Raw genomic sequence first — 22,550 nt, forward strand, 5'->3', positions numbered from 1 at the left:
TAAATATACACTGCAAACTGTAAGTGATGGAATTCTGCTCTTTACCAAAAAATCCTGAAGGAGATTGTCCAACCATCAGTTTGTTCAGTTCTTGCGTTATGCAGCAGGATAATGATCCAAAACAATTGAGCAAGTCTGCTTCTGAATGGATTAAAAAAAATGAGGGTTTTGGTGTGCCCTACTCAAAGCCCAGACTTAAACTTGAGATTGGGATTCTTTGGCATGACCTTAAAAAGGCCATTAATCCTCAAAAACCCTTCAGTGTGGCTGAATTATAACACAAGCACAAAACAGTTGATCAAAATTCCTCCACAGAGGCGTGAAAGCCTCATTGCCAGTTATGACGAACTTTGGATTGCAGTTCTTGCTGCCAAGGGTGGCACAACCAGTTATTAAGTTAAGGGGCAATTACTTTTTGAATGGAAAAAAAATGAAATATTTATGTTAAAACTGCATTTTATTTTTACTCAGGTTATCTTTGTGCGACATTAACAATAGTTTATTAATCTGAAACATGTAAGTGTAACAATTGCAAAAAACTTGGAGATATTTGACCCTAGGTATTTAGAATCAGATAACAAATGTAAAAATATTTATGATTAAAACAAAACATGCAATTTTGTGCAGTTATTTTTGTTTAGGATAAAACCACAAATGGATGACAGAAGTTGTGGCATATTTCTGTGTAAATCTGTGCTCCACATTAAGCCCGAGGCCTCATGTTTGTGGCATCTTTGTATTTATAAAGGAAAACGCCCAATTTAACTTTTACAATCGGTAACAATTAAATTGAGCAGTCTTTCCCTAAGTCTTATCATGTGGGAGCCTTTTAAAGAAAGATAAGAAAAAAATCTGATGTAATGACATCTGTTCAGATTTTCCATTAAATGTTTCAATTTAACTAGTGAATCATAAATGAGATAATTAATTGTCAAGTTCTGTCACTGGTGTCAAACACTCAAAGCATTTTCTAAAAATGGAATAGAAGTTTTCTTTTATAGCGAAGTCACACTCTATACACTTCCGGTCTCAGTTCAGGTTTCTCATGAGATAGCTTGACACTTCGCGACGTCCGAGTTAGCGCGAGCTTGCTTGGGCTCGGGGACCCGGATGAGTAATTTCCAAAATAAAAGCTGCACTCATATCATGGTTTATAATTGATAGAGACGCGACTTGATACTGCAGTGGCTATACAGATGTACATGTCCCCCCCCCCCCCCCCCCCCCCGCAAATAAGTCGCCCATTGTTGTTGTTTTTTTGTGTCTGATATTCTGACATTTAACTCCAATGATTAGTTGTGTGGCCATTTGAAATGTTTTCACACATAAAGTCGTTTCTTGGAACTATGTAACAAAACAATAAATTGTTTTCTATTTATTTCACTCTCGTTCTTGTTGGAACCGTCTTGACGTCTTGGTGACACATTTGCAACAGTCAGCTACTTGGGGGAAAAAAACCCTTTTTAAGATCTGCTTCTCACTAGTTCTGTATAGTGCTCTTTAAACATAAAATAAAATAAAGAACATGTTAATTAAACTGCATTTTGATACATATTTTTAATAAACTTGTTGAATAACTGCAACTTTTTGGGGCCCTCTGAGTTTTTATGCCTTTGCTCGGTTAGTAATCCTTCACATATGTAATATTTTCCATTGTTCTAAACACTATGACGATGGAGTCACTGCTTTGTTATTTGCAGTGCATGCATAAGAGGTATAGGGATGGGGTGGAGAAGAATAGAGTTCAATGTGCAGAACAAAAAGTAACAGCATTTGGAGTCAGCACACTATTCTAACAAGCTCTTTCTGTGTTGCAATGGGACTTGTGTTCGCTGAGCACCTGTGTGTTTCTTGGAGACGCAAGAAATAGTTTGGAGAGGCCGAAACGTAGGACAACACGCGGTCTCCTGCCTCTTCAATACCTTATATGGGCCACAGCCCATCAAACTATCGGCAGCGTGTCACGATGAAGTCAGATGAGCGCTCGTGTTGCCTTCATATGTTGTAGGGAATTTGTCACATCTACTCAAATTAAGCCAGTAAATGAAAACAGTTGCACATTTTCACAGCATTCCACTACGAGTAGGTAATTATTAGTTAATCGCGGAAATGTCTGAAATTTGTGGCTTGTTGGACAAGAGCTTCTGTACTTCTGATTTATGGGGGGAACATTATACACATTGTAAACTGCAGTTTGTGGGGAATAGCATACATTTCGTGACTTTACAGCATACAAGGAGTGTCCTCAAGGGAACTAGCTTTTGAACTAGAGTTAATAATTACCTCATTTAGAATATAAACCATTACTGGATTTGTTTACGACCTAAGTACTAGTGTTGGCTCCCAAAACAAAATATTGGTTGGGCTCTATTGTGAAGGGATTTTTGTTGTTGTTGTTGTCTTGTGTTTTGTTGTAGAATACTTTGATCCTAAGGTAAAGACATCTCAGGACATCGGGTACAGATCTTTAAATTGCTCCCACAGGTCAATTACAGCTGTGTGTACTTAAAAAAACAGGCTTAAAACAGGTGTGACAACTTCTATCTTATGTGTTTGTAAAGTTTTTGTTCTGTTATTTTTATTGCCTGGAGACATTGTAGAGCTTCACACATGTGCTATATAAATAAACACTAACACTGCATTATCTTTACATGCATATTCTTACTAAGATAACTTAGTGATCTCATGCTTCTGTTTAATATTCTTATTTTTTGAATATTAAACACATTCACTCCGTTCGTTTTACACCACTTTGTTGTTCCATTTCTAAAGGGTGGAGTTCTCCGAGCGCACTCTGAACGCAGCATCATTTTCCACCGGTGCCGATTCATCAGAAAGTCGTCCCTCACCTCATTACAAGCAAAAACAAGCCCAAGTAATCAGGTAAAATTCATATCCTTGTGTCGGTGTTATATTCGCTTGTGTTACATCGTTTTCCATCATTTATTCCAACCGTTCATCGGTCTGAATAACTCCTCGCTCCCCTCTCAGCGGAGGATTTGTCGGATGTTAGAAGCTAATCATACCGGCGAGCTCACATCTGCCACTCAGAGGAGTCTTTTCTTTTGCACCTGAAGTCGCGTAAAACATCGCCGAGCTGCTAATATTATTCAGCACTTGAGAATGTCTGCACATCTCTGAAATAAATCAACTGCAAGAAGTATTTATTAGCAGGTTTGGCTAGCCGTGAACGCTAATCCCTTACTTCCGCATTGATGAGTCCGCCCTGCTCGTGTTGGAGCTTGTTGCATTGCTGCAGTCAGTCCTCCTTTTATATGTTGTACTCATACCGAGTGCCTTTATATGTGTCTGATATATATATAATTAAATTGCATTTATTTATGGGTTTACTGGACTTTGAGTTTGTTTTCTTTTAATGAAAGTCCCCCAGCTCCCAAAACACCCTTCACAATAGGAACAAAATTGAAAAAACGCCTTTCTGATAATCCCAATTTCATGATTAGAATAAATGTTAAGACTTTTGTCTAAAATGTAAAAAAAAAAGAAAGGAAAATTTGGCGCATATTTATTGACGAAATACAGCTCTTTAACTTTAATTACTGCACTTGCTGTTAAATCTAGCCTTGTTTTTCCAAAGTCAGAAAATTCCTCTACTGGTGGATGATCACTCAATAAATCAGTCAGATTTTGTTCAGATGACACCAGGTATGTCTGTTTACAGTGCTACACGGATGTTTATTAGACAAAAAGTAAGTACCGGTAATGTGTAATGGTAAGACTTTCAACGTGTAAAAAGAAAAAAAAAACAGATCTAAAATTACATAAAAAATGGCCTGTAAGTACAATAGAAGACATTAGACAAAATAAAATGCATCACAGTGCATAGACTTCATTGTGTTTTAATGCACAATAATCTATAAGCTCTACTCATTGATTTAAAAATGTAAGGTAGATCAAATGTAACAAATCTACAGATTAGATCAAATGAGGAAAGTGTAAATAGAAATAAATTGTCTGTTTACCATATTCAATCAAAAGCTGGGCTGAAGATGTTTAAAGATTTCAACACTTCAGCTGCTCTCTTTCTCTACAACAGACTGCTTCGTGACTCAGAGTGTAAAAGTTAAAAAATCTGCCTCCTCAGCTGTGTTGTCGTGCACTTTGGAACTACTCACAGGATGTAGCATCCATACTGCACCCTACGCACTGAGGATGTGAGACATGAATACTGGAGCAAGAAGACCATCAGGGGCTTTTAAAAACAAGTAAATAGATTTTAAAATCGATGTAGGAGCTGACAGGCAGCCAAGTTTTATGTAGTCTGGCCAAACGCCCTGGCAGCAGAGTTATAAATCAACCATAATAATCTAAAGCACTGCAGTAGTAAATAGACAAGTTGGGTCAGAATTGTGCAATACAGGTTTAATTGTTTAGTTTCATGTCTAGTGCACTCAAAACCGTGATGTCAGATTTAAAGCTAATGCAACTATTTGCATTTTGTTTCGCCTGCAGCAACAATGAACGTCTCCCATGAAATTGATTTGCTGGTTCAAGAGATCCAGCGACTCGGCAGTAAAAGTAAGTCAAAACTGTCATTGTATATTGCTGAATGACATGGTTTGCCTTGAAGTACTTTGATATATTATCCCATGAGCTTTAATAAACAACAATCATGCAGTCATCCAGTGTTGATTTGTGGTTCTGACCACTTCTAAAGCAGGAAACAAATAAACTCAGAGTTATGCCATTTGCAGCAGGGGTGTGTCAAGGTTTTTTGGAAACAGGGTGGCACTGCCACGTTTGTGGAGGGTGGCCTCTATAAACACGGCAGTGGATCAAACCACTCTGAGTTAATGCAGGTGTGTCCATTAGTTATTTTACAAATACACATAATAGGCATGAATGTCTGTAATTGTAGGGATCAATTGAAATGATTTGGTACTTTAATTGGAGTAAAAAATTAGGTTGTTTCATTTTATTTTGAAATTGAATTGAGATTGAAATCGCTACAGTCATTTTAATTGACTGCCCGAAGCTGTAACGATCGTTTAAATCTCTTATTTCAGACGCTGACGGTAAATGTAGCGTAAAGTTCGGGGTCTTGTTTAATGACGACCGTTGTGCCAACATCTTCGAAGCGCTGGTGGGCACCCTGAAGGCCGCCAAGAAGAAGAAGGTGATCGATTTCCAGGGGGAGCTGCTTCTGCAGGGCGTCCACGACAACGTTGACGTCATCCTGCTCCAAGAATGAGAAGCCGGTGTTGGGATAGGACAGCCTTCTAGCAGCTGCGGATCTTTCCTTCACAAGGCTCAGTATTTGAACTGAACTGCAATAACCAATCGGATTTGACCTAACAGTACACCGGCAGACTCAGCTGGCATGTCTGCATAGGATTGTTTTGTTTTTTTTGCTTTCTATGTGACAAATTAAGTAGTGATTTTGACCACAGATCAGGAATATAATACTTTGTGCTAATGCATTCACTTGCCTCTCTACAGTTTATTATCATAACCTGAGATGACCCACAGGACAGCATGCTCACTAGATTTAGCTGCTTTAGCAAACTACTGTACACTTTTCATTTGCTCTCTCTAATTGTTTGTGACTGATACCAAGCTGCACTAGGCTAATCCTCCCTTTGGTAGTGGGAGTTACGACCTCATTACTTGGTGCGTGTAACTGCTTTAAAATCTTGTCCAGCTCTGAGACAAAGGGTAGTGTGTGCTCTCCAACTGTGCCACCAAACGGCCATTCCAGTAATTGTTTACACAAGACATGTCTACTACCTCTTATTTGCCCAGGGCTTTTGGAAATTCAAGAACATCTCCGTGATAGAAACTAACTAAATGACAGCTCAAGTGCATTAAAAAAAAACAACAAAAAAAACCCACTTTTTTTTTTGTACTGCGATGTGCTAAAGTCGTTTTTATTCCATCTTTTTATACGTAGTCATTAGTGAAATTTCTCTGCTAAACAAACTCCAAAAATTGCCTTTTCATAGAAATAGCTGATGAGCAATGGCGAATGTATTTTTTGTGCAGTTTTTATTAATGTATAATTACAGGGTGATTGGTGCCAAATGCTAAAGGTGACTCAGGACCAAAACAAAGCAACCAAAATCTGTTTAACTATCGTGCTGCGGCTTAAATTAGAGATACAAAAGGTGCATTTGCAGTTTTGTTAGTTTCTTTAATTTTAGCACTGTTTTGTACTGTAGGTCAAACAAAACTTAGCAGACCAGGCATGACCACTCTTATATCAAAATTCAGCAGTTATAGGTGATTTATTCTGTTTTAGCCATTTTTGTTATCAGTTTTTCTGAAATATCATCAACAGCCATTCCTGGCCCACTATGGAGGCCCAAAGCAGTTCAAATTAATAGAAAAAGAAAATTGTGAGTTAAGTAATTTCCTGAATAACTATTGATATGGTTGATTTAAAACAAAAAACAGATGTTTGAAATCAGCATGGAGTATTAATCAAATGGTAATTCCTATTCATTTTGATTTGGAGCAAAGGCAAGACACATCCGGTTGTAAGCTAGCCCGCTTCTTTCTACTAATAAGAGAGTTTATTCTGACTGAAAATTTGGGAAAATATTATTCACAATGTTCTTGTTTTACAACTGCATCACTCTTTCCTGGTGGTGTCGATGGACAGACAAGACACAGCCATGAAAAATTACATTTGCAAATCTTTACAGATAAATTCCTTTGTAAACTAAAATTTAGTTTACAAAGTTTAAACACAATTTATCTTAGTTAAGTCATTTAATGTAAATTAATATCGTTTTGAGCACTTTGGACCTCCATACATTTGGAAAATCTTGAAGCTGTTTGAATGTGTAACATCTTGTAGCTGACACCTCTTTAATAAAGTCATATCCTTTTTTTTCTGTTTTAAAATTAGGCCTCCATCATGTTATCAGTCACATTTTTCTGCTTCTCGTGATGCGAAGCTGGTTATCAGCCTTGTGAAACGACACCTGGTCTGCTAGTTTTTTTGACCCATGTCACGTTCACTGCTGTTGTGTCAGACTTGCTAAATATTTTACATTCAGGTGTATTTGTTTAAGCTTGACTTGAAATGTGTATTTCTCTCTTTCTCAGTATCAATGGCACAAATGGATCCAGCTCGATTATGAATGAAACTAAACTGTAACCTGATCACAGAAACGTGCTGCTTGCCATCCTGCTGATGCTCAGGCGTGACTTTCGGGTGACTTTCGAAGCACAAATGCAAATTACAAGCGAACGTTTGGCAGGAGGGAGAACGTAATGATCACTGCCGAGCCAATACCTCGAGCCATTTCTGTGAACAAGTGGGACGCCTGTGTGATGTGTTCAAGTGTGTCATTACTGTGTTTTCTATTGGCAATAACACATTCCTACAAGAGGTTTGTGTTACTGTGGAATACATTCCAAGGAATAAAATCTTTACATGCGAAGCCTTGAAACTTCTTTGTTGTTTGTTTCCTTGTGTGTTTTATGACTCTAGATGTTAAACTGAGGAAGATACTCATCTAAGCACTGTAATAAAAGATTGTGTAATGGTTTATGGGCCACTATGGTGTGGTGTGAGAATACTGTGGTAATGGCAAACTTATTAGCATCATTATGAAAACATTTGTTGCTTGGGGTGTTGACTGTAAGCTGAATTATAGCATGATGGCTGCTGTTTCATAAATCATCTTTAGTCAGGTTTTACCAGCTTTGAGCAGTACCCTACAAGCAAGGTCTGTAAATTGTCTGATTTATGAATGGAGTCTGGTTCCTGCTGATAACATATTCTCACTTCATTTCAATCAATCTTTTCATTCATCCCTGTTGTAAATTATCTGATTTAATTACTTATATTGGCATACAGATTCAGCGAGTTACACATTTACTGCACCCTTGAATACTGTTTTGCTGTGAAGCTGCACATTCAGGTATCCTGAATGAGGCAGTGATACTTCCCCACATGTATGTGGTGCTGATTACTTCCCATCCTCTTCTATCGTTCACTTTAGTGCCAACTGAGGCTGCCGCTTTATGTAAATAGTTAACCAGAGGCTGTGTAACGTGTGTGTGTTTTAATGATCACCATTTATGCTTATCTATGGAGATAAGTATACATTTACAATGCTATTGATAGCACTGATAGTTACTATTGTTGTGAACACTTCAATAGCAACTTGGAGAATGAACTTTCCCATAACTGTAATCTCGAATTGGCATAATTATTTTTTTTAAATGAAGCATTAAGTGGGGAAATTTTGAGGATGGGTGATGACGCTGGAACACTGTCATAACAGCACTGTAGACAAATAAAAGTACTTTTATAATGAGGTATAACAAAGGTACTGACAAGTAACAAATTACCGTATTCTCCTAGCTTAGAAATAACATAATTAATTTACTAATGCTATCACAGTCAGTCAAGAATCTGATTAATTTTTAAACTACTCGGCCACATGTGTCAAACTAAAGCATAGTTCTTTGCAAATGTAAATCTGGCCCACCAATTCATTCAAATTCTGAGAAACAGCAGCTAATTTGTAGTTTTTAGGGTTATTTTCTGTGCATGTGGCTTCACACTGGAAAGGTGGGCTGTATGGTACATTTAAACTATTTATTTATTTTACTTATTTTGGTGAAATTCACCATAACCATGAAATGGTCAGATTCAGGCTTTTGCCTTTAAGAAAGATATGAAAAAAAGATTCTTTATTTAGTTTTTAAAAATAAATAATGGCTAAGTAAGCTATGATAGGACAATTAGGGAAAAAATTAAATTAACAATAACAAGTATATAACAAATGGCTTGAGAAAGTGGTAGAGTACATAAGGCAATAGTATATAATGTGACATAAAACTATAGCTTAATGAAATTAAATTTTTTTTTAATTAAAAATAAATACAGTACAGTAAAATAAGTATAGAGAAAGATATTATATAATAATATCATATGGTGTGAAGTTGAAGTAACTTTTAAGGCTTTGTTTTGCTAAGACCTTTCTGTGAACTTTCTATGTATGGGGAATAAATCTGATACCTGACTAAAAACCGAAACATGCCTTTAGAGGCAGCAAATTCCGAGCTTTCCCACGGGACGCAAACGCAGCCTAAATCGCTGACGGTCAACACTAGGGGGCGGGGTCCCGTGACGTCAGGGGGTGGAAGAGAACAGCAGAGCAGGAATCAAAACAAGAGACGGACACGCCTTCGCTCCTAAAGGTTATACCAGCTTATTTCTTAGACCTGCTGCACTAAATTCAACCCGCCGTGCAAGAAGAGGCCCAAAAGCATCACCACAAAGAGAAAAGCCCGCATTAAAAACAAAGCACTGCAAGGGTCCACTGCTGAAATGGAGTCCACAGAAATGTCAGACAGCGCTGACAGGAGCCGTTGATAGAGGTCGAAAATAACACTTGACACTCGAATCCTGTAAAATGCCCAACCAGAAGAGCAGCAAGGGAAAGAAAAGCAAACGCACGAACAGTAGCGGAGATGAGCAGGAAAATGGAGCCTGTGCGGCCGTAACAGGAGGCGCGGCCGCGGCGGCTGCACCCAGGAGCGAGCGCTCAAGTGGTAAGAGAGGAAACGGACGCAGATGTAGTGAAGTTTGGTGATGCTGCCTTCCTGCCAGGGGGGAAGCCCTGTCTGTCTGTCTGCACGACTGTGACATACGTTCACTGCAACGGTGCAAATGTCTCGATCCCCCCCCATCCACTTGTTCCTTGCAGCTCAAGCCCAAACTTCGTTTAAAATGTGCGGCATTACGGTTCCGTGAATAGTGGCAAACATGGGCCACATTTGTCGAGCACGATTTCAGGCCTTGCATAATTGTAGCTGTTGGAGTAGCTATTGCTCAACTGCGCTTAAATCGTGGTTGGGAAACTGATTTTCTATTATTTTTTAAAGGTCATTCGGGGTTTGTGTGGGCACAGGACGAATGCCGAGCAGGCGGCAAAGCAGTTGAAATATTGCTGAAGTAGTAGGTGTTACTTAATGTGTCGGATTTAAGGCGAACTTGACAGCGGCTGTTGGTGTTTCTTAAGTCGATTGTGGTCGTAGTTTGTTATTGGCTTCAGAGGTGGATGATGGGAGAGATACGAAATCGTGAAATTTATGAATGGAGTTCGGCTCCTCGGAACTCCTCTAGGAATATAAGGGATTATCGCCCGTGAATGTGACGCGCAGCGCCGTCAAAAGTGGCCATAAGAGGTGTTAACGACACAGCGCGACCCTTCTTTTATTTCTTTGTCTGCACGTGCACGTCAGTGATCGCGGGCTCTCTCGCAGGCCTCAGCTGTCTTTTCCTGACGGGCACCTTGTCCACAACAGTTTTTCGGTTGTGGCCTTCCTCCTCCAGGGTAATACTGACAGCTCACCGCTTGTGTGCGCACTCAAGTTCAAATGCAGTCCACACGGACGTGGAGCTGCTGGAGGTGCGTGCATTCATACAAACTGTACAGATTAAACAAAGCTTGAGACTGGAAACCACTTCACAGCAAACCTCATCTTAACTGTCAGGTATTGCTAGTGCAGCATTACACATCCAGTGACAACAGATTGTTCTTATGGTGTTATAAGACTAAGTAAAGCCCTGCTTTAACTTTTTTAAAAGGGAAAGCAAAGCACAAATCGGGATTTTTACCGTGTAACTCATCAGAGAAACTTAACGTATATACTGTACAGGTAGTTAGTAATTACACTTATTTATTTTTTTTAGTTCAGAGTGTAAAGTGCATGTTTGCAAAACCAGAAGGTAGGCGGTTCCAAGAGGGGGTTTGGGCCTTTTAACAAAAAATTACCTTTTTGCTGTCATCTATCTTTTGCAGCAGGTTTCCCCAGATGTGGATTAAGCCTGTTCCTGCACTAAAAAAGAAAATTCATTGAAGACCTTCACTGAAATAACTTTATAGTCTAGGACTAGGTTTATGGTATGAAAGATGCCTTTAACTGGAAGTTACAAAATCTCTGCAAAGCTCTTGTTCTGCGGATGCTGAAGCCTGAACACACTTGTAGACACCAGAGTGATACACGGTGCTAAAAGTGGATTGTTTTCTGCTGTGTGGTGAGTTAGAAAGTGAAGAAGAAGAAGAAGAAGAAAGCCCTGCAATTGTACCGGAAAAGGAAGGAGGAAACTACCCCCCCACACACACACACACGCACACACACACACAGTGTATTATCATGAGCTACTCCTCTCATAGAGACCATGTGGCCACATTTTGTTTGATTCACATCCAGATTTGAGAATTGGCATCCTGTGAATAGAGCTGCTCACAGGATGGCCTACTTGAATTTCATAAATAGATGCAGAAGAGGCAGCAAGGACACCGAAAGCACCCGTTTAACATTTTCACCCCATGTTGTGTCTGTTTGCGATGAAGCTTAGGATGGAGAATCGGAGGGAAAATGTCACCCAAAATGCATTTGTGCTGAAGACATGAATAAATTGTTGCCTTTAGTATTTCAGCTGCACATAATGGTTGATTAAAATAAAATAAAAAATAATAATAAAAATCCCAAAGTGGTGTATTCAGTTTGTGCGAAAGAAAACCCCACAACTCTCTTCAGTTTCTAAAAATTCGAGACACCGAAAAAGCTTTTAAGAAGCTGAAAGCGTCATAAGTGCAGTTTATGAAAGTAAAATTAGCTTCTAGGGTTTGCTGTTGTTTTGTTTACTTAATTTGAAGACTTCTTCTTAGGCTCTTGTGCAGTAAATGAATAGTAAAAGTTACCACTGGATTAAACAATGCTGTAGTTTAATGGTTAACTTGTAATTAGAATTTTCTCTGGAGGACAAAAGGTGCCAAACTAAAACAATTGAATTATTTGAAAAATTAAATGGAAAACCGAATAAGCTGGAGAGTCAAAGTGAAGGTAAATAAGGAGGAAATTAAAAGAGCAAAAATACTATGTCACATTCTATAATATAAATAATGCCTACACATATATTAATTCAGTAAATAGCAAATCAGAATGTTTATTAATACTTTTATTCATTTATCTTTAACTTTAGCTATTTCCAATCTTCATATTTTAGTTTTATTTTATGTATTTTACATTAACAGATTTATTGTTTGCAGTACTTGAGGTTTATTAGAAGAGTTAAAGAAATAAAATAGGCTGTAGACTGAAAAGAGCAAAGTCACCCTAATTTTGATTGGCTAGGTTACATTTGTTGTCAAATATCTGATAGGCGTAGATCAATGTCGTCATATATCAATCTTCAAAATAACATTTGAAGATTGGCTTGAGAGGCGAGCCTGAGATGGTTTGCAGAAGAGGGATAGTGAGCATACTGGACAAAGGATGTTGAATGTGGAGCTGCCAGGTAGGAGAAAAATAGGAGGATTAATTGATGTAGCGAAGGAGGACATGCAGAAGGTTGGTGTGATAGAAGAAGATGCTTGAGAAAAGGGGAGCTGGAGGAAGATGATCCGGTGCGGTGACCCTCAAAATGAGCAAAAAAAGATGTTCACATTTGGCTTCTTTCTTTGCAAAATAGAGGTTAAACCTGCATTTGTGGATGGCATGATGAACTGTATCCCTGAATAATGATTTCTGGGGTAGTTCCTGAGCCAATGCAGAAACATGGTTGTTTTTAGCAAAGATTACGGTCATCAAATATTGATTTTCAGCCTCGTCTCTTCCACACACAGATTTCTACAAATTCTCTGTATCTTTTGAAAATACTCAGTACTGTACATTATGAGATGTTCACACTTGTCACAGTTTTATGTTGAGGAACATTCTGAAATTGTTCCAGACACAGTAGACACACTTATTTGCAGAGTGGTGAACATCTGTCCATCTTTTACTTCTGAGAAACTCTCAAAGATGCTCTTTTTATACCCAGTCTTGTTACTGTCCTGTTGTGTTCCTCCAGGGGTTTCTCTTTGGTACTTTCCCCACCTTTTGTTGTCTCAATTTAAACCTTCAATATGTTTTGTATGCTTTGTTGTGAATAAGATATGGGTTTATGAGATTTACAAATCATTGCGGTCTGGTTTCATCTACATTGTACACAGCTTTTAAACTTTTTATGAATTTGAGTTATAAATAAATTCTTTTCCCTCCTCTCTTCTCTCTGTTCATTCAGAGGCCCAGTGTGCAACCCCTCTCGGCTGCAGCCTGAGCCGTGCCATTGATCTGGAGAAGGACGACTGCCAGAGGGTTGTTTGCAACAGCGAGCTCTGCCCTTATGGCAACTGGATGCATCTACAGTGTTTCTACGAGTGGGAGAGCTCCATCCTTGTCCAGTTCAACTGCATCGGCCGTGCGCGGTCCTGGAATGAGAAGCAATGCCGACAAAACATGTGGACCAAGAAAGGCTACGACCTAGCCTTCAGGTTCTGCTCCTGCCGCTGTGGCCAGGGTCACCTGAAGAAGGACACCGACTGGTACCAGGTGAAACGCATGCAGGATGAGCGTAAGAAGAAATCGTCGGAAAGGAGCTCAGGCAGGACTGGAGCCAGCGGAGGGGCTTCAGGGTCCGGGGATGGGTTTTTTGAAGAGCCCAAGAAAAGCAAACCACTTGGAGGGGCTGTAGGAGGAGCCAAACTAGCTAATAGGGCCTCTAGTCAGGAGATGCCTCGTAGACAATCAGTTGATCGACAGAACTCCACAGAGAGAGGTGGAGCAGCAGGAGGAGGGGGATATGCAATAGGAGGGCCTTTACCTTTTGGGCCTCCTCAGAAATCTCCATGTGACTCCCCGGGACAGTCTCCTCCTACTGGCTTCACCTTCTCCCCCACTGCTGCTCTCGGATCGGGAGGTGGGGGAACAGGTATGCGGGGTTCCCGTCAGCTGGGAGAGTTCTTCAAATCAGCCGTCCACATGGACGCACAGAGGAAACACCTGTTGGTTGGGGGATCTCTCGGTCGGAGCGGAGGCTGCTCCCTGGGAGCCTCTGGCGGTGCAGCTGGTGCTCCTCACTTAGATGCAGGGTCTGTCCTGCCGCTACAGCTATCCTTTACCCTCCCGCTTCATCACCGGCTCACCTCTGGCAGTGTGGGTGATGGTAGCCACCCTCACCCGGTGCAGTTCCTGAGGAGGCTGGACCTCTCGGAACTCCTCACCCACATCCCGCGCCACAAGCTCAACACCTACCACGTCCGCATGGAAGATGATGCCCAGGCAGGCCAGGGAGAGGAGCTGCGCAGGTAGGGCTTTTGGGAAATAATATAACAAATCTATTTCTTGCAACATTTCTTGAACACTAAACTTGCGACACAGTGAACACATGGTGAAAGTGATCAATCTGAAATGTTTATTTTGCATGCAAATCTTGAAACTTTAAACATATTTTTTAATCAAAATGCTAAATAAAACTCAGAACTTTTAAACCTACCAGATGTGCCCATGCAATGCACGTGATTCACTGTCAGACAGGCCAGGTCCTATATTCATGTGCTTAGTACAGGTAAAGAACGAGCAGGCTGCACACAGAGCAGGTCGTCACATTCACAGCTGCTTGTGGCACATGTGGTTTTAATATATTGTAACTGCAGCATTTTGCAGTTATAACATCATATAACCACACAGCGGTTAAAGTTGCAATATAATTACAGCATTTGCACAGCACTCATTCATGTATACATTTACATGCAGTACTGTGCAAAAGTCTTAAACCACCTCTTATCCTTAGATAAGACCTAATCTTTTTCAGAGAAAGGCTTTTGTTTGTTTGTTCATTAAGCTTAATACTGAACTATGACTTGTTCAAATTTAAAATAGGCATCTAGCCCAGTGACCCAGTTGTGTCTACACACAATAGACGATTTAAGAAACACAAAATTTTTAAATTATATCTTTGTTACTAGCAGACTGTCACAAAAATGCATGATTTGTTCCAATTTATTTATTTGAATCTATAAAAAAATTCTAAGATAGCGCAGCTTGATAGGCATAAAGTATTACTTTTGTACAACAAACAGCTATTAGCTGAAAACCTGGCATATCACAGCATGGTGTGAAGTGTGTGCCTAAAAATATTGAGGAAAATGGACAAGATGAGGTCAAAAAAAGAAGTGACAGGCCTAAAAACGTGGATATCTGAAATGATCTCAAAGGAATGGTGGCTGTCAAGAAGCCATTCTTAGGGAAGGAAAACACAGAGAAGGCTGAGGTACTTCACAAGAGTAATGAATACAAATTTGAATTTGTATGCACTGAAGACGTCAGGACGAAGGTGAAACACTGTGTCTACAGCCATCTGGAAAAACCAAGTGGTGGTGAGGATCTTGTTAAAAGCGATGGAAATATAAATGCTGAATAGTTGTATCAGATTTTGATCTACCATCTGGATCCGTCATCCTGAAAGTGTCTGATTGGCGACAGCTTGATAGAATTGTACAAACTGTTGAAATACATATTTATGTTTGCACATCTTTCACTAAATCACTGTGTGTATTTCCAATCTTCCTAACAAAATATAAAGAAACGAGCGGTGGCCAGAGACTTTTGCACAGTTCATCGTTCATATTCAGAAAAAAAAGCTTCTTAAAATGGATCTATGATATGGTTTTCTTTCCTCATACATGCTTCCTCTATTATAATTCTGTACCTCCTGTAAACAGAGTGGCTTATCACTGTTTTTAGCAGAATTTTGACTGCATGCACTGATTAAAACAAAGAAATGATTGTTGATTTAGGTCACGAGATGCAGTGCCACAATCATTTCTGCTGATATCCTACATAGAAGAACTGCCTGAACTTTCAGTGCAAGTGATTTGATGATGGTTCTTCTTACTGTGTCGCCACCCTGTAGGTTCATCCTGTCAGCTCTCAGTGCGAGCCAGAGAAACGTGGTCAACTGTGCACTGTGCCACCGGGCGCTGCCTGTATTTGAGCAGTTTCCTTTGGTGGATGGGACGCTGTTCCTCAGCCCTTCACGCCATGATGAGATTGAGTACGATGTGCCGTGCCACCTTCAAGGTCAGACATGGTTTTAACTGCATGGAATGAGGCCTGTGCTTAATTTGTGGAGGTAAATATTCATGCATGTAAGAGTCTGAGATGTATTATTTGAGTTTTCTGAAATTTCGCTCAGCATTGAGCGGTCTGATTTTGAACAGCAATCTGTCAGAACTTCTGCTTTTTCAGTGGTCGTCACGGTTGCTAACCATCAATTAATCAAGTGTATTTACAATGCCTGGCTAGAAGATAGACAGAAGATTAAAATAGCGGAAGTAGAGGACCTCGCAAGATTTGTTTCATCAGCTTATTTTGCCTTTAATGTATAGCGCCAGGAGAGTTGAGAAAGGGGGGAATGACATCAGATTTGGTGAGGATATACAGCCTGTGTATTGTACATGGGGCAGGGAGAATAGGGAAAAATGTATAACAGAGGCTTCTAACCTCACCCATTTTCTATCAGATTTTTATTTAGTGGTGCAAATTGAATGAAACCTTTAAGTTTACACAGACCTTATTGTGATTAAGCTTCTGACTTGGGCAGTCAAACTCAAAAGTGAGCAAACAAATGTAATAAAGTCGTAATACATCACGCAATCAGACTATTTAGAGTAAAAAAAGATATTTAAACCTTTAAAGGAAATGAAACTGATCTGTGAATCATCTTGTTGTGTACTACGTTTTCAAACTCATGAGAATAAGTTCTTCATTTGTTTTTGTGTATTTGCATGTTTTCCTAATTGGCAGCGCACTGAGAGCTCAGGGTCACCGCCTTGTTAAGACTACCGCAGAGTACGACAACAGGACTGCCGCTAATCATGAAAAATGTATATTCTCAGTGGTTATAAATAAATTATTAGTGCATCATGATGCTCAATTATACATTCCTGCTCCTTTAAAGTGTTTTCAAACTGTGTTTTCCTTATATAAAGAGAAATTGATCCATCAGTAAGCCCAATATTCACTGTGTGAATACACATGAAAGGTTTTCTGCTGGCTTCTGCACAGTCCTACATGAATGTAAATCAGCGTGAAGCTTCTTTGATGTGCTGGCCTCCAAGCTTTGATATGTATGTCCTTGATATGCATCAGTATGAAAGGCTTATTTATTCCATTTTTGCTGCTTTTTGTCAGGCAGAATTTAAATGTTGGTGAAGGAGTAGCTTAATTTCTGTCCAACAGATGTGAAAAAAAAAAGAGTTCAGTTAAATTATACTAGCCATGATACTTTTCTATATTTGAGCTAAAACAGAAGAAGTAAGTAAGAACCCCCCAGAAAACATAATCATAACTCAGGCTTGAACTGTGTGGCAAAAACATGAAGAAGAAGCACTCAGAGAGTTCAAGCCTCCGCTAAGACAGCTCACTCTCTGGGCTGTATTTACCTTTAAGGGAATAGTGCAGTAAAAATGACATAAGGGCAGAGTGACAGGTGTTTACTTTGAGTACGCAAACATTATGTAGGAGTAGGTAATGGATATTGATTTGTAAATGTTAAGCGAATAACTTGAGCTCAATATATAATATTATATTTCTACATTATGTTTCTAACTTACTGACTTTAAGATGCAACAATTTTTGGGGTCATTTTAAGAGGAAGGAAGATGTCAAACATAAAAGTCAGGTCAGAGGTCAAATGTGACATGACATTTGGATGAAAACTATAATGTGATATTTAAAATCTATGCCAGTATGATTTTCTAAATGTTTGCCATTACAAGTATAGTCTTGTATAGATACAAGACATTTTATGAAGTCCAAAATAACACAATAATTAGAATCCCCATATATCATCCCCTACAGTATATGCCTTTATATCGTCAGTACAAACAATAAAAGTAAAAAATTGTTTTAAATAGCTTTGTGCAGCATTATTATTCCTTTGGCCTTCAGAACAATCCACTGACCTTGAAGAAGAGGTCAGAGGTCAAATGTAACATTATATTAGAACTCTTTTTATGGTACTTTTTTATATGTTGACAATACACTTCTGATTTTTTGACAAATTTTCACCAATAAATCATTAAGTTAACCCTGAAGACCTCAGTGGATGGAAGTAAAATTTGAATGTATTGTTAACATGACCCCACTCTACACCAGTCCAAAGGTTTTTTTTTTTAATTAATTGAAAACTTTTTGAGCTATCATCATATCACAAATGCTGCAAAAAAAAAAAAAGCCTCCTTGGCGGCGGTAATAAAATGACTCTGTATAATGCAGTGGAGTGGAAAAACACCAGAGCAAGAAAAAGAATAATATTCATGAAGCAACGTAAAGGTCTGCATATACTGCAGGGATGTGACAGTGGACTTTTGAGGAGGCTTATTGTTTTATTTTATTTTTTTATGTATGATTAATTATTCCTTTTGGTTCTTTCAACAGGCCGGCTGATGCACCTCTACGCCATCTGTGTGGACTGTCTAGAGGGCGTCCACAAGATTGTCTGCATCAAGTGCAAGTCACGCTGGGATGGGAGCTGGCACCAGCTGGGCACCATGTATACCTACGACATACTGGCTGCTTCACCGTGTTGCCAGGTAGAAACACTGAGGGGCATAGAAGAGCATGCTACTGAAATAAATAGAAAAGAAGAAGAAGAGTAATATGACAGACAAAAGCGATAAGAGCAAAAACCAAAGACCTTCCCCGTATTAGTAATTTCTGACAACAAATAGGTACAGTGACATGATGCTTTATCTCTGCTGGGTGTGTAAGCAGGTGTTTGCTAAAGTTATCAATTTATGAGGTGATAGCAATTCAGTGTTGTGTTTACAGCTTTCTCCTCTGCCACTTTGAGCCAAAAAGTTAATTAAAAAAGCTCTAAACCAAATCTAGAGATTAAACAGCTGCAGCTCCTACAAAGCTGTGACCATGTTACTTGCAGATGCCAACATTTGCTCATGGACACCAAAATAACTGTTAGCACCGATCTGACAAAAGTTAAATGATTCAATACCAATTTAAAAAGTCAGACAACGTATAACTCATTTTCTGAACTACTGACTCCACGTTGTTAATATAAAGTTTTGTTTGTCTGACTTGAAATTGGATTATTAAATCTTCCTTTCTGGGGTTAAATAATCTCAATAGAAGCTCCGCTTACCTGCTTTTTAGTGGAAATGGATTGTTTTTGGCTTTGCAAATTCAAATTTTATTGAACATACCTCCCAATGATAACCATGTTTTTGCAGAAATAAAACAAACCTTAAAAAACACTGTTCTAAACTATTATGCACAATAGAGTTTCAAAAAATTTTATTGGTTGTAAAGAACTGAAAATGGTCATTTGTTGAATTTGCAGTATTAGGAGGTCACATTTACTAAAAACCAAAAGCTATTTCTATCAAAAACAAAAGTCCTTTTTTGATATAACCTTCACAAGTCCTGCATCCATTGAACTTGTGAGTTTTTGGAGAGTTCCTGCTTGAATTTCTTTGCAAGATGTCAGAATAGCCTCCCACAGCTGCTGTTTTGATGTGAACTACCTCCCACCCTCATAGATCTTTTGCTTGAGGATGGTCCAGAGGTTCTCAATAGGGTTGAGGTCAGGGGAGGATGGGGGCCACAGCATGAATTTCTCTCCTTTTATGCCCAGAGCAGCCAGTGCCACAGAGGTATTCGTTGCAGGATGAGATGGTGCATTGTCATGCATGAAGATAGGAAGAAACTCTACATACCAGTATTTTGCAGAGGTCATTTTCACACCTTTGGGCATCCTAAAGGGGGCTACCAGCTCTCTCCCCATGATTCCTAACCTTAACCCAGGGTTGCACGACATCCATTAGTTTGGAAGACTGTTTGAAAATGAATCTTGATGTATTTCTGCTTGTGGGAGATGGCATTTTAACAGCTGCTCTCTTAATCTGATGAATTTCTTTGGCAGAAACCTTCCTCATTAACCCGTCTGTGCTGTGAATCAGCCACAAAGTTTTTCACAGTACAATAATCGCTTAAGTTTTTGTGTCGTATTGAATGTATTCATACCTTGTCCAAGGCATTCTACTATTTGACACTTTTCTGCAGCAGAGAAATCCTTTTTTCCCATGTTGCATGGAACCTGTGGTATGCTTAATAATTTGGAACATCTTTTTTAGCTAGTTTTCCTTTAATTGAGCTTGCCTGGCAACCTAATTATGAAAACTGTCTGAGATTCATATCAGTGATCCAAAGAGCCCTGAGACACAATACCATCCACAAGTTTAACTGAAAACGACAAACTGGATGTTTGCATAATTTGGAATATGGCGTATAATATTTTTATTGCATTACCTGCATCTACAAAGTATCTACCAAATAGCAAAAAAACCACAGCATTTGTTTGCTAATTGTAGCGCTTAATTTGTTACTTAATTTGTTACCAATTCATAGCAACAGCTATCCCAAGGCTCTAGAAATGTTAAGGCAATTTTAAACCCCAAAAGTTGGACGATCTCCTACAACCAAGAACTTGGCAACATAGGAAACGAAAAACTCCCTTTTTAACAGAAAGAACCCTGCCGCAGAACCAAGATCAGGGAGCTACAGCCATCCGCTGCAAACTATTGGAGCATGAGGCGAAATAAAAAGGTGAAAAACAGGAGCGTAGAGAGACCGTGAATGACAAAATACAAAACACAAACTACAGGAGAGAGTAGACTGACGTTAATGTCATGAAATAGTGGCATGTAAACACATGGGGAAGAGAAATGCCCATTGCATCATGGAAAGTCCCCTAGCAGCCGGTTTGAGCCTGTCCTAACTATAAGCTTTATCAAAAAGGTGTTTGTCTCCTGAATCCACTGGAAGCTGGTTCCATGGAAGAAGAGCCTAATAGCTAGATAACCTACGCTAGTCTAAAAATAGTGATTGTATTATAGTAGTAAAAGTGCATCCAGTCTGTTATCTAGTTTCACCGTCACTTTTTGCATCTAAAGACCCATTTAAAGCTGCTTGGACCCTTGAATTAACATGATTTTGTCACACTTAGATCCCAGGGAGTCACGAGTGAACCTCCATGCTGATATCTTGCCTCTTTCCAGCCTCTTGTTTGCTGACCTGTGTCCTGTATGTCCTCAGGCCCGTCTCAACTGTAAGCACTGCGGGAAACCGGTGGTGGACGTTCGAGTCGGGATGCAGTATTTCTCCGAGTACAGCAACGTCCAGCAGTGCCCCCACTGCGGCAACCTGGACTATCACTTTGTTAAACCTTTCTCCTCCTACAAAGTTCTTGAGGCTTATTGACAAATGTTGCTCTTGCATGCTAGTTGAGCTGCTTTTTGTTTGTTTGTTTTTTTCTAACACAATCTAGGAAAGATTTTATTTTTTGGGGCCTTAAGGAGGCTTTTAAGTTCTCTCTTTTGATTTCACGATTTCAGTTTTTTTTTAATGTATAGGAAATGTATGATTCTAGTTAGAGAAAAGTTCCATGGCAGTATCTCTGCGGTTAGAGATAAGTGTTGATGAAAGTGTTGCACTGACATTTCAGTCAAGCAAACACATTTATCCGTGACGAGTGAATGTATCTGTATGCCAAATTTACTTTTATTTTTTACCAAAAACAATCTTGAATAAAGCTGAGAGAGATAGACACTGGTGCTGGTTTGGTGTGCTCCTCTTTGTTAAAGCAGCTTTTGATAAGAATATGTTCTATCTTGATTAAAAACGTCATAAATAAAATGTACACCTTTTACTCTATGACAGATTCATCAGTTTATAAGTCTGGTATTACCATGTAGTATGTTCCTATCTGAGCTGTGAACATCTTAGAAAACTTGTACACTACATCCTGAGAGACCAACCTGATGTACACTGTGTCAACGATTTCCACATATTTTTTTCTCCCTTTTAAAAGGATTATGTTCTTCATGACTTTACTGAAGACTTGTAGGGTGTCTGACAGGGAGCAGCCATGATGGAGGTCTTTGTTTTATATATATATATCTATATATATATATATAGATATATATATATATATGTGTGTGTATATGTGTGTGTATATGTGTATGTATATATATATATATATATATATATATATATATATATATATATAAAATCCCATTTTTTAACACTATTCTCGTCTGACAACAAACACTGTCTGCACGCTGCCATCTCTCAAACATAAAATAACCATTTCTTGGTTAAACAAAAGCAACGTTGACTTACTGCACTACCGTGTGGTAGAAACAGGTACAACTGGACCTCAGTTTGATTTCAGCTGATCTCACTTCAATATAGATTTTGGACATGAAGTCATTTCTTCACGTCGTGTTGATGGTTTTAGTGAGTTTTTGCGAATTTAAAATGACTTTTAAACTCAGACATTTACAAAAAGTAATTTCAAGTTCCCGTCATAGCTTCACAATAAGAAAACATTGAAGACATGTTGATTTGCTCAAGAAGATCTTATAAATGAATCCAGATGCAGATTCATCCCGTATCTGGAACGCTGCAGTGTACACATAACTTTAAGTCAAAACCTGCACGTTTCAGCCTCTCAAAAATGCCCTTAATCCATTTATTCATAATTAGAAAACAACAGCCTTCCCCCTCACATGGAGGCCAACAAATAAGATGTATAATTGTTTTTTACTGTTGCATTTCTGCATTTCTCACTGCTTTTATCTGTCTATGTTTGTTTCGCCCTCTGTTCATATTGCTTAATCTTGCTTTTATTGCAAGTGTTTCTTGCTGTATTAGGT

The 22,550-nt window shown here is 39.0% G+C and overlaps 2 protein-coding genes across 5 annotated transcripts; both read left to right on the forward strand.

Moving 5' to 3' along the window:
- Nucleotides 1-2,034: 2,034 nt before the first annotated feature.
- On the forward strand, nt 2,035-7,418 carry abracl (ABRA C-terminal like). Of its 4 annotated transcripts, XR_003269841.1 has the most exons (5): nt 2,036-2,086; nt 2,773-2,883; nt 4,474-4,539; nt 5,028-6,125; nt 7,072-7,418. XR_003269841.1 is itself a non-coding variant. In XM_026143362.1 (4 exons), the coding sequence occupies exons 3-4, from the start codon at nt 4,479-4,481 to the stop codon at nt 5,210-5,212; spliced, it is 246 nt and encodes an 81-aa protein (XP_025999147.1). In that variant the 5' UTR covers nt 2,035-2,082; nt 2,773-2,883; nt 4,474-4,478; the 3' UTR covers nt 5,213-7,418. The 4 variants fall into 4 exon arrangements, 3 of the variants coding, with proteins under 3 accessions (XP_025999147.1, XP_025999145.1, XP_025999146.1); XM_026143362.1 differs by having other exon boundaries at nt 2,035-2,082; nt 5,028-7,418; XM_026143360.1 differs by having other exon boundaries at nt 5,028-7,418.
- A 1,687-nt stretch (nt 7,419-9,105) lies between these two features.
- Nucleotides 9,106-21,445, forward strand: heca (hdc homolog, cell cycle regulator). Its single transcript, XM_026142889.1, has 5 exons — nt 9,106-9,534; nt 13,058-14,120; nt 15,728-15,894; nt 18,256-18,410; nt 20,929-21,445. Exons 1-5 carry the CDS (start codon nt 9,396-9,398, stop codon nt 21,091-21,093), a joined length of 1,689 nt encoding a protein of 562 aa, XP_025998674.1. The 5' UTR covers nt 9,106-9,395; the 3' UTR covers nt 21,094-21,445.
- Nucleotides 21,446-22,550: the final 1,105 nt, after the last annotated feature.

The sequence above is a fragment of the Astatotilapia calliptera genome, chromosome 15, assembly GCF_900246225.1.
Source record: "Astatotilapia calliptera chromosome 15, fAstCal1.2, whole genome shotgun sequence".
Lineage (NCBI taxonomy): Eukaryota > Metazoa > Chordata > Actinopteri > Cichliformes > Cichlidae > Astatotilapia > Astatotilapia calliptera.